The sequence below is a fragment of the Mauremys mutica genome, chromosome 13 (assembly GCF_020497125.1).
Source record: "Mauremys mutica isolate MM-2020 ecotype Southern chromosome 13, ASM2049712v1, whole genome shotgun sequence".
In the NCBI taxonomy this organism is placed as follows: Eukaryota; Metazoa; Chordata; order Testudines; family Geoemydidae; genus Mauremys; species Mauremys mutica.
The window spans coordinates 4,774,858-4,787,044 of record NC_059084.1 but is presented as its reverse complement, the minus strand read 5'-3'; the positions used below and the strand labels follow the sequence as shown (position 1 = coordinate 4,787,044).

At 52.2% G+C, this 12,187-nt stretch overlaps 1 protein-coding gene across 1 annotated transcript; it reads left to right on the top strand.

Moving 5' to 3' along the window:
- The first annotated feature begins 6,652 nt into the window (after positions 1-6,652).
- SOX18 (SRY-box transcription factor 18) lies at positions 6,653-10,225 on the top strand. Its single transcript, XM_044986597.1, has 2 exons — positions 6,653-7,187; positions 8,168-10,225. Exons 1-2 carry the CDS (start codon positions 6,776-6,778, stop codon positions 9,016-9,018), a joined length of 1,263 nt encoding a protein of 420 aa, XP_044842532.1. The 5' UTR covers positions 6,653-6,775; the 3' UTR covers positions 9,019-10,225.
- The last annotated feature ends 1,962 nt before the right edge of the window (positions 10,226-12,187 follow it).

Genomic DNA, 12,187 nt, shown 5'->3' with positions numbered 1-12,187 from the left:
GTGTCTTAACCCCAGTCTCCCGGCTAACTTCAAACTCAGATAATTAACTCTTACTTAAATCCCCCTAAAGTTATCACTGGCTATATTAATCTTCTTTATTTCCTGCCCTAGCATGTTGTATAGTATTGTTATGTGCTGTTAAAGAGCTACCATGTTCTACCCCAGAAGGGGTTGCATTTCAGTGGGGAGTGAAACTATCACATCTTTTAGGCTTTTGGTCTACAGACTTTCTATGGCTATACAACACCTACCACAATAAGGCCCTGATGTTTTTAGCCTCTAGGTGTTACTTCAATATAATGCTAGCCAATAATAAAGTAATAATAATAATAATAATACATTATTAATAAATCTCCTCCTGTTAAAAGTTTTGCCCATCCAATCAGAGAGTAGAAGCAGTACCATGTGAAACAATCCCACACCCCGGACTGTGAATAATTGGAGTGAATGATTCATGCAGGGGTTCCTGAACCCACCCAGAGTCGGAACATTATTGGGGAATCCTTACAAACAATGTATCCATTTTCAGGAATCGGGAGTGGCTCCTGAATGATTTTGATATGACGAATACTATTCCGCCGTTGGCAGTGTGGTCCAGCGGACAGGGCATTGAACTCAAATTCAGGAGGCCTGCCTTCAGTTCCTGGCTCTGCTACAGCCATTGCTGGTTGACCTTGGACAACTTACTTCAACACTCTGTGCCTCAGTTTCTCAATCTGCAAAATGAAGCTAATGACCTATACCTTTCTTGGGAAAGTGCTTTGAGATCATTGGCTCCTTGGGCTCCCTTGTCTGTCTGTCTGACTCTACCTTTTGTCTTTAACTTAGATTGTTAGTCTTGCGGGGTGTGGGGGGCAGGGACTGTCTTTTTGTTCTGTATTTGTACCGCACCTAGCGCGCTGCCACCATGTTCCACAACTAGTCCTCCTAAGTGCTACCACAAACCAAATAATCATAAATAATAGCACGAGTTAGCTCCCCTGACCAGCCCTCCTACCCATGGCCTTCCTCCCCTGCCTATTCTCCTACAGTGCCGTTTCCCAAAGACTCTGGAGGGCTCCAACTGCCTTTGGAGCAGGCAGGAGGTGCTGGGCCTATTTTTAGACTGGTGGGAGCTTGATGGCAGCCCCAGCGTCAGCCGCTTTGACAAATAATCAGAAGCGCGAAAGACGAGGGGGGATGGGGAGGGAGGGGGGAACTCAGGAAAAAAAAACTTTTGTGTTTAAAGAGCGTTTCAGCCACAGAGTCTGCATCCCCAGCCAAACTTCCTCTCCTAGGTGTGGTGCTGGAGCTCGCTGAAGCACAGGAGTCTATAAAGGGAAACCGGGGCAGCGGGGAGGGGGTGGGAGGAGAGAGAAATCCAAGGGCCCAATAAAAAAAAGAAAAAAGTCCTGTGCAGAGTGGCGGCTGCTGGGCTAAGGGCCAGCTCCTCAGACGCCAGCCCTGGTGAGGCGGGTGATGGGAGAGGTCACCCAGCTGGCTTTTACAATGATCTTATCTCTGCCCAGGAATATCCAACATTTCCTCTCCATACGCCGCTGCGAATCCAAACTGTGAGAAGCTGGAGGGCCCAGGGCAGCCCCCCAGTGGCTTTCCCTCTCCCTCCCCGGGTGCCTGTCTCTCTGGCGCTGTCTCCCACCCCCCACTTTCAGCCGGGTTTTATTTATTTTCTCCTTCTGGTGCGTGGGAGGTGCCGTGTGTGTATATCTGGATACACCGGAGTTGGGGGCGGGGGTGGATTTTTGTTTTTCCCCAGTGAAAGTTAAGAGGCCAGAGGAGCGATAGGAGCATGGACTGTGTGTTTATGTCACACCCCAAGCCGGGTGTCTGCTGGGCTCGGATGATTTACCCGCTCTGGCCTTGGCGAGGGTGAAAGTCAAGGCAGGCAAGACATTGCCCACGTAGCCACCCCCGACGGACACAGAGCCCAGTGCAGTCGCTGGGCCTGGGCGAAGTTGGCTGACTCAGGCCGTGTTACCGTGACTGTGTCTGGCACCAGCGGCAGTCGAAAGTTTTTGGTTCCCTTACTCATGGCTCTGCTCTGTTTGCAGCCTTCCCTGCTCCTTCCTCTCCCTGCTTTCCTGCCTTTGTCATATTTCATTTCCCCTTCTGTCTGCCTCCTTCTTCCTTCACCTGTTCTGCCTGCCTTCCTCCTTTCCCTCCCTCTCTGGCTCTCCTCCTCTCTAATCTAGCCAATCTAACAGATGAAAAATGTCTAAATTAGGCATTTCCATTGTGCAGATTGTTATCCGTAGAAACCTCACACCACCTGGCACGAACCCACCTGCCCAAGTGTGTGTGGACACAGCAACACAGAGAAAGAGTGGGACAGATTTTCCAAAGAACTCAGCACGCAATGTGTCCCAATCCCCAGCATGCCGAGTGCGTTTAAAAATCTGGCTCAGTATTTCTGGCTTCCCGTCCAAAAGTGGAGGGTGTGGGCTGCCCAGAAGTAGTCTGATGCTGACCAATACCGTCCGAAAGGTGCCGATCTCCCATGTGGCAATAAGTAGCAATCATTTATTATGTCCATGCTCCACCCCAGGCTGACCATGAGCAGAGGTCTGCCCAGACAGGTGCAGCACAGCCAGCATCACCCAAAGCACTTTGATGGATCAGAAGTACACTCGCAATCCAACAAACAAAAGGCATGAGCCATAGTTCTGCTGAGCATCCCAATGGAGCAAGCTGAAATATCTGCCTGTGGGGTGTGCTACATGAGCCCAACGTTGCAATACAAATCACGCTGTAGATCACACGCACCGGGGTATTAACATGGCCTGGGAGATCTCAACAGTTTACAGCAATGCTGGGTGTGGTTTTACAAGAGCGGGCATGGTGGTTGCATGACACTCCAGAGGGCCCTGGTTCGATCCCACCCACCGATGACCAGGGTCTGTCAGCTTTACAAGTGGGGGCTCGTCCAGGATTTCAACTGGGAAGTCCGGGGATGTGCTTCCTCAGCTAGGGGAAGTATGTAACCCACATACCTCCTGGGTGTGGTGCTCTGTCCCAGCTAGTGGAACCGAGACCACTTAGAGAGAGATTAATGAGTTTGCTCGATAGTCTTAGCTAACAGCCAGTTGGCTTTTAGCTCCTGCACTAGGCTTCAGAGGTCCCAGGTTGGATCCCGCCCGCTGGCGACCAGGGTCTCTCAGGCATTACACTTGGAATGACCAAAACAAGGATTTCACAACAGACTTGGGATATAAATCACTGTCCCCAAAGCCACAGAAAAAGGTGGGGTTGTTGCAAGATGTGGTCATGAAACAGGGCCAATACTATTGTACTGGCCAAAACCATAGTGGAGAGATTGTTGCATGAACCAGCATTTTGGTGAGTTACAGGGTTCTGTTCACAGAAGTCATGTATCAGTCCAGCTGTAACCTTGCAAAGTTTGGTCCTGACCCTGCACGAATGGGAGCCTTGTTATCGACTTGAATGAACACAGGATCAGTCATGTGTCTGAGGGTTTGCTATTCTGTTATGCTACGTTTCACTGGTCCAGGCTGTGCTGAGACAAATGGTGATGATTGCGGCGTTTTGCAGTGAGTTTTGAGCTTGTGTTTGGCTGAAATCTCTCTCTGTAGGTAGTAATACTTTAAAATATATATGGCCATGTTTACTATGCATCTTGGCCTGGAGATTGACCAGATGGCATCAGTCCCAAAATGTATAGTTTCAGAAATGGCTCCTGGCCTGATACCACTGAAACAAGGAAATAATAGCACATTGCCCTGTGCTGGAGTTACCAAAAGGACAGTAACCCAAAGAGGCACTTGTTTCACTGGCAAGCTACCACTTACAGCTGTGCTGCTGCAGAGACATGAAATCTCCATTCTGATGCATCGGCCCCGCTGCCTGCGCTCTGGCCCAGTCAACGAATCTTACCACTGGGACCCTGCACCAGTCTCAGCCGTGGTGGCCCAGACACCAGTACAGCTGCACTCTTGCAAAGAGCAGATACACCACAATTTGCACCTTTAGGCGGGTTTCAGGCAGGGGTAAGCCCCACCCGTGCAGTGGCTTTGCCTGTCTATGCTAAGGGTTTGCAGTAGTGCTCTTAGGCCAGTAGCTTTGCTGTAATCAAGACGAGTGTCCAGGGTAGACGAGGCCCTCAGTAGCTATTGTTAGGAGACTGAAAGGAAGGGGGCAGCTTATTCTTTCATGCTCCAAACAGGTTTTGTCTTTAACATTTATGGTACCGCAGAGCGAACAAGCTTTGGGCTTTTACTGCGTCGGAGCTATTCTGGGTAGCTCCTTGGGCTCCACGTCTCAAAGGGGGAATGGGAACCTCCCCACATCCCTCCCAGCTCCGTGCTCCCCTCTCAATCCAGCACAGCTGGGATCCGCTAGCTCCTGCTCTTACAGCCCAAGAACAGAACGCGGCAGCTGCAAATATTCCGACAGACCCTCTGCGCCACCTCTGACCGGGGCAGGCCCACGTCCCTGTCAGCATCGCTCTAGACGATCTGCCCTTCAGTCCTATCCAATCAACCGCCCTGGTGTTCAGGAATAAACCGCAGACAGACACGAGCTGATCCGGGATTAGCCACTTCGCAGGCATGAAACGCCACCCAGAGGCACCAGCACAAACTGCCCGTTCAGAGAGAGCCTCTGGGGGCACCTGGAGGAGGATGGGGGTGTGTTGGGGGTGCCCGTGGAGGGATGAGTGTGAAAGCACGTGTCCCAGGGGAGGGGCTGAGGGCACTAGGCTGCACGCACCTGGCCAGAGAGGGGCCGGGGTGAACAGCGAGGGGCAGGTGCTGGCCGCAGGGGGGCCGGGGTGAACAGCGAGGGGCAGGTGCTGGCCGCAGGGGGGCCGGGGTGAACAGCGAGGGGCAGGTGCTGGCCGCAGGGGGGCCGGGGTGAACAGCGAGGGGCAGGTGCTGGCCGCAGGGGGGCCGGGGTGAACAGCGAGGGGCAGGCGCTGGCCGCAGGGGGGCCGGGGTGAACAGCGAGGGGCAGGCGCTGGCCGCAGGGGGGCCGGGGTGAACAGCGAGGGGCAGGCGCTGGCCGCAGAGGGGCCGGGGTGAACAGCGAGGGGCAGGCGCTGGCCGCAGAGGGGCCGGGGTGAACAGCGAGGGGCAGGTGCTGGCCGCAGAGGGGCTGGGGTGAACAGCGAGGGGCAGGCGCTGGCCGCAGAGGGGCTGGGGTGAACAGCGAGGGGCAGGCGCTGGCCGCAGAGGGGCCGGGGTGAACAGCGAGGGGCAGGCGCTGGCCGCAGAGGGGCCGGGGTGAACAGCGAGGGGCAGGCGCTGGCCGCAGAGGGGCTGGGGTTGCTTCAGAGATACACAGGCTGTTTTCCCCTCCAGGTTGTATAGTTTTCGCTTAGGCACAGGCATTGGCCTTGGCAGGTCTAACGTACCGCAGTTCCCCTCTCTGCTCCCATGGCCTAGGCCAGGGCAGCGGGAGTTCTCTGCAGCTACCAGCCCCGGGGTGCAAGCCCACGTGTGCACCTTAAAAAGCGCAGGGCCCAGACAGCTCCCCCCACCCCACCCCGAAAGCCAGCGCAGGAGAGGGAAGGGGGGGGGGGCTGGAAACTTTCAGGGTCTCCTCTACAGTCAGTGCTGATTTGTTGTTGCAAAATCTTAGCAAGGGACCCCAGGACCTGGCGGGAAATGGAGTTTGAAACCTCAGTTGTTTCTGTCTCGAGACTGAAGGGTAAATTGGGTATTTTTTTTCTTTAAAAAAAGCGCCTTCTGTTTTGTTTAGGGTTAAATGCAGATGGGCTTGTTTCAAATCACTTCCAGACACACACACACACCCCGTGGCATGCAATACCCCGCCGCTGCTCTCCGCTGCGAGCTCTTGCTCAACACGGTGCCCAGAGTCCGCCTAATGCTCCGTTTCAGATGTCAGGCTGGGGTCCGGGGCAGAGTTTGCAGGCAGAGCGGGGTTCGGATGCAGGTAGCAGCGGGGAGCCCCTTGGCCTGTGCCCCAGAGCGCTGGGCCGGGTGGCAGGCAGCACTGGCGGACAATCTATTCAAGCCGATCCATTCCCTGCCCCCGGACACTCCAGTAAAATACAGTTTGGGCAGAAGCGGGGCTTTCTCTGCCCTGCTGCTGCAAAGGGACCGCTGCGTACAGATAGTGGCGCCTCCTGGCACATAGGCAGCAGAGTGACCAGACAGCAAGGGTGAAAAATCGGGGCAGGAGGTGGGGTGGGGGGTGGGGGGTAATAGGCACCGGTATAAGAAAAAAATCCCCCAATATCAGGCCTGTCCCTCTAAAATCGGGACATCTGGTCACCCAGCTCCACACGCGTCTCACCAGGACCGGGTCCAGCTGCCAGGGAGCCCAGGCAGGGCTGGCGCATCGCAGGCTGCAAAGCACGCCGCGGCGGAGCGGATCCCAATCGCCCTGCCAAGGGAATCGCGCCCCTGCCCGCTTGCTTTGCCCGGAGGGAGGGAGGGAGGGAAGGGGGGTCTGTCGCGCGGTGGATTTCAGCGACCCAGCAGGGCTTGCAAAATAAAAAAAAAAATCAAGTCCGAGCTCCTTGGCCGGAAGGGAACCCAGGTTGCAAACTGGCCCCCCAGCCCACCCCCTTCCCGAGGCAGCCCGGGGACGCCGCCTCCCCGCTGCTGATTGGCCGGGGGCGGCTATATTTGACCCCTTCCAGCTTCGCGGCGTCCCAAAAGTTTGTGTTTTTTTTTCGGGAGGGGAACGCGCCTGTGCCTGGCTCCCCCCGGACCCGCCGAGCCGCCGCCGCCCGCAGGTTTCTCCCCTTTGCCCCGCACCGCTCGGTTCTGCTCCAAAGGGCCGCCCAGCTGGAATGAATAGACCTGAGCCCAGTTACTGTAGAGAGGAGATATCGCAACCCAGGGGCGGCCGTTCATGGGGACCCCCTGCGGCCCCCGCCGCTGAGCCCGGCCTCGCCTACCAGCCCACCCCGGGGGCAGACTCCGCTTCCAGCCGGACCCCCAGCCCCGAGCCCGGCTTCGCATTTCGCCCAGGCGCGGCCGGGGGAGAGCCAGGCGCGCTCGGGTCAGCGCCCAGCCGCTCGCCGAGCCCGGATCCCGGGTATGGATACAGTCCCACCTCGGGCAGAGCCGAGGGGAAGCCGGGGGAGGATTCGCGGATCCGCCGCCCCATGAACGCCTTCATGGTCTGGGCGAAGGACGAGAGGAAGCGGCTGGCGCAGCAGAACCCGGACCTGCACAACGCGGTGCTGAGCAAGATGTTGGGTAAGCGGCGAGGCGAGCCACCGCCCCCCCCGGGGGCACCCGGGGCAGGCTGCCCCCCTCCGGGACCGGGACCCCCGGGGCAGGCTGCCCCCCTCCGGGACCCCGGGGCAGGCTGCCCCCGCTCCGGGACTAGGGTGACCGGACAGCAAGTGTGAAAAATCGGGACGGGGTGGCGATAATAGGCGCCTATAGAAGAAAATATCCCAAATATCGGGACTGTCCCTATAAAATAGGTACATCTGGTCACCCTACCCCGGACCCCGGGGCAGGCTGCACCCTCTGGGACCTGGGATAGAGACAGTCTGACTGGGACGTGGGACCCAGGGCAGGCTGCACCCTCTGGGACCTGGGACCGGCTGCTCCCACTGGGACAGGGGCAGGCTGCACCCACTGGCATAGAAACAGGGGCCCCTGGTTGGATCTGGGCCAGGGTCAGGCTGAAGAAGGCTGCATGGCTTAGGGCCGGGCTGCTGTTGCCAACTCTCCAGTACAATGGCCCCTCCGCCTCCTCTCTTGCCTTGCAAAGGACATTTGCTTATTGGCTTTCCTATCCGGTGGGGGTTTATTTTCCTTTTCGGGGGGCAGCGTGCAGTGTCCCATTGCAGAGGGGAGCCGGATGCCTGTACCCAGAAAGCGCTGGAATTCTCAGCAGAATGTGGCTCCTAGTAGACCATTGCAGTCCTCTCTCTCAGCTTCTCTGCAGGGCTAAAGAGTTAAATCCCTATTTTTCTTTTTTTTTCTTTTTTTTGGGGGGGGGACTTGGTATCACTTTTCAGCCCTCTCCCCAGAGGGGGGTTAAACTGGCGGTTTGTATGTTGCCGGTTTTTTTAACCGCATTCTGGATGTGACCTCCCTCCTGCCCTCCAAAGCCTTTTCCTCTCTTGTATCTTCAGGCGTTGCTTCTTTGCAAAGGTCTGTGTGCTCTGGAGGAAGGGTGCAGGGATGAGCTCTTTTAATGGGGTGTGCTTTCCCCTTTCCAGGCCAGTCATGGAAAGCCCTGAGTGCCAGCGACAAGCGCCCCTTCGTGGAGGAAGCGGAGAGGCTGCGAATTCAGCATCTGCAGGACCATCCCAACTACAAGTACCGCCCAAGGAGGAAGAAGCAAGCCAAGAAAATCAAGAGGATGGAACCCAATATCCTTCTCCACAACCTTTCCCAGCCGTGCAGCGACAGCTTCAGCATGAATCATCATAGTGGCAGCCAGCCTGGCCACCACCAGCCTCCCCCACTTAACCACTTCAGAGAACTCCACTCCATGGGGTCGGATATTGAAAACTACGGCTTGCCAACTCCCGAGATGTCTCCCTTGGATGTCTTGGAACAGACCGAGCCAGCGTTTTTCCCTCCTCACATGCAGGATGACTGCAGCATGATCCCCTTTAGAGGCTATCATCCCCATCACCAGATGGAGTTTCCCCAAGAGAAGCCCATGGGGCGGGACATGGCACTGCCCTATGCTCAGACCCCGTCACATTTGGCTGATGCTATGAGGACTCCCCATCCATCTAGCATGTACTACAACCAAATGTGCTCTGGACCGCAGAATGTCCTTTCTGCCCATCTAGGCCAGCTGTCACCCCCTCCCGAAGCCCATCACGTTGACAGCGTAGATCACTTAAATCAAACTGAGCTTTGGACAGACGTTGACCGCAATGAGTTTGACCAGTATTTGAACATGAGCAGGACTCGTCCTGAAACCTCAGGACTCCCTTACCATGTCTCCCTGTCCAAAGTGACTCCGAGAAGTATCTCCTGTGAGGAGAGCAGTTTGATATCTGCATTGTCTGATGCCAGCAGTGCTGTCTACTATAGCTCCTGCATCACAGGCTAGGTCTGTGATGTGCTCACCCTGGAGAACGTATGACCCTTCAGTGCAGAGTCTCCTTTAAAAAAGAAAAGCCATCTTCCTTTAACCATTGAGCTCCATAATATTTAGAGTATCTCATTAAATGCATCGCTTTTTTTTAAAACATGCTGAAATCACTGATATACTGTATAACTATATAACACAAATAGATGCATTTTCCAACGCAGAGGGTTAACATAGACAAGAGGTCCGCCTGTGGCACTCCATCTCTTAACTCTGTGCCGACTGGAAAATATGGCAAAGCTTCTTACACATTGTTTTCAGCCGGGCATAGCTGTAACTTCTAAGATCAGGTTGTTCTACCGTGTCTTTAGACAAACTGCAGTGATTCGTGTCTAAAACAACTGCCAGTGGGACCTGCTCAAATTGACCATGTTTAACTGAAGGGCAAACTAAATAGCATGGGAAACCTTGGAGATATTTTTGAAGTGGTTGTTTTAAGACTGGGTGCCTATTAGAGGTGGTTTTTAACACAGTTTTCACTGTATTCTCAGCAATATATTTTAACTGGGCAACGAGGCTATATTTTTACTAAGCATTTTTATATATAAAATTATATTTAATGTTTGGGTTTTTTTATTATCAAACTTTTTTTTAAATAAATCAAAGGATATCCATGAGCTCTACAGCATTTATGTAGCGAGGCTGGATTTTAAAAGAAGAAATATTGGGAGAAAAGGGAATTATGATATCAATATTGTTGAAGAATTGACTAGAATTCTGTACACTCCCTACCCCTGCCCCCAGAATAGAACTGCATACGTTTTTATTGTCTAGAGCTGTCTGGAGAGCATACTGGTTCATTATTAAAACATCTTCATATAATTATTCCCATCTTGTGTGCTTGTTGTGTGAACACATATTTTCCGCAAATGCATGTTGTCCCAACCATTTCCAGATTCTTGGATCACTTGATTAATGTCCTGACAGCCTAGCAATTGTATTAATTTCAATAGTATCACCCGCCAGTGCTAGGAAGCCTTGTAAATGCTCTCCAAAGATATATGAAAGGCGGCTAGTGCTCAGAGAATGTCAGCAGACACAGTCCTCATGGCTGTCTCACCCTCTCTTAAATTTCTCATTTTGTAAGTGTGAAAGATATGTTCTATGGGGAAAGCATCTGTTCTCAGATAAATGACATTTAATAAAGCATGTGATATCCTTCTCTTGACATTTGTGTGCCTCTGTGTGGTTATTATTTTGCTAGCATGGCTGTACGCTATCATATACGGCCTGATCCCTACGAGCTTTTCCCGTACCCTCATTTGAGTCAAAAAGTGCAAGGATGGGGCCCATAACCATTGCAAACAGAAAAGACTTCTAGCCTAGCCAGTGCAGGCTTGTTCCCTGTAACACATTTTCTAATGCTTTGTTCAGTCTAGTTATAAAACGTTCCCGGCAACAGAGCTTCCACCAAGATCCTACACACCCATTAGAACTTCAGCTTTTCATTGTTTCAACCCATTGTTATACTCATTTGGGTCCCCCAAAGCAAATCTTATCCCTCTTTCCTATTTTATGCCTCTCACTTTAATTAGTTCTATTTATTTCTGGTAAATGCAGCATTTGCACCAGAATATTTACAAAGGAAAATGCCAATCTGTTGCATAAATTGCTAGCGGCATCCGTTCATTGAACACTGGTGATTTAAACCAGATTGATTTAGCCCAAAAAGGCTACTAAAAAAATGAAGAGATGAAAGGTTTTTGTTGTTGTTGGCAGGGATTTGCCATTTAGGGGAGATGGATATTTAACAAATGACATGAATTTTTCAAGCTTCTCCTAAATCAGACCCACGTTAGTGTTAACAGGCTTAAGTCCTGCCCCATTTTTTACATGAAGTGCCAATAAATGAACTGAGTGTTTGTTCCCATTTAATTACAGAAAGGAACTCCATTGTGTTTCCAAATACAGTATGTAAAAAAAAAAAAGGGGAGGGGGGAAATACATGGAAAAATGACATCATAGGCTAAACGGGAGAGCTGGCTTATGGCCACCAGTGGTGTGTCCAGCATGTGCCAGGATCCCCGGCTGAAACAAACAAACAAAGAAATGGGAAGCATCCTGTGTGCCTGGACAAACGACTGCGAAAGGAAACAGCCTTATATAGGCTGAATCCCATTCTAGTCCCCAGAAACGGTCTGGAAGGAAGAAAGCAAGCTCTGACTTATTTTCCAGTTCTGAGCTTCTAAGTACCTTGCATATTACCATGTGATCACTTCCTGTGATTAAAAAGAAGAAAAGCACACTCAGCCCCTCTCCCATCTGCCCTGGAGCTCTGACAGGGGAAAGGTAATGGGTAGATTAGATCACAGAGGAAATGCTAGTCATTTTCTACCACTAAAATTCCCTTCTTTCCCCGCACAGTTAGATTTGCAAGCTGTGCTAATTCTTTCACCATCCCAGAGGGTAGCTAGATGATTCTTTGCCTATTCTAATTAGATGCCTCTCTGCTGCATTTTCATTGTTAATTGAATGTTGGTCACAATGCTAAGAATGCAGGGTAACATCTTCAAAAGTGCCTACGTGACTTGGGCAGTTCTGAAAATGTCACCAAATCCTATCTGCAGAAAAGGCTCAGTATGGGAAGCAGATGCCCCATCGATGTGCCCTAATCTTGAGCTGGAGGGGACATCTCTAGAGGTCAGATAATGCTTCAGTGTCCATGGCCCATTCAGACCTTGGCTTTGCTATGTGCTAACTATCCATGGCTGGAGTTGTGTAGATGACCAGCTTTGTATTCCATCCTCAGTCCCCAAGCCATGCAGCCCTTCAACAAAAGGAATCGAACAACAAAATACAGGTTTCTGGCCATGTGTTGTATGTGGGTGAGGTTCTTTTAATCACTTTGGTGTTGTTTAAGATGTAGCAGCTTAACAGCTGCAAAACTACATGGAGCAAGCCGCTCTTTGTCAGCTGATGGATGCATCTAGCCTAGCGGAGAGAGACTATACTGGCCAGATGTTTGAAGTGTTCCTTCACTCTAGCCATTGTTTATAATGGGAGAGAGTCCCCGACGGCTTCATGGCTCCAGATCATGTTCTTTTTAGATGGACAAAACCCTGCCCCTGACACACACGCACAAATCTCACTTAACTGATATCTCGATAATGCACCAACTCAAGCCCTCAGG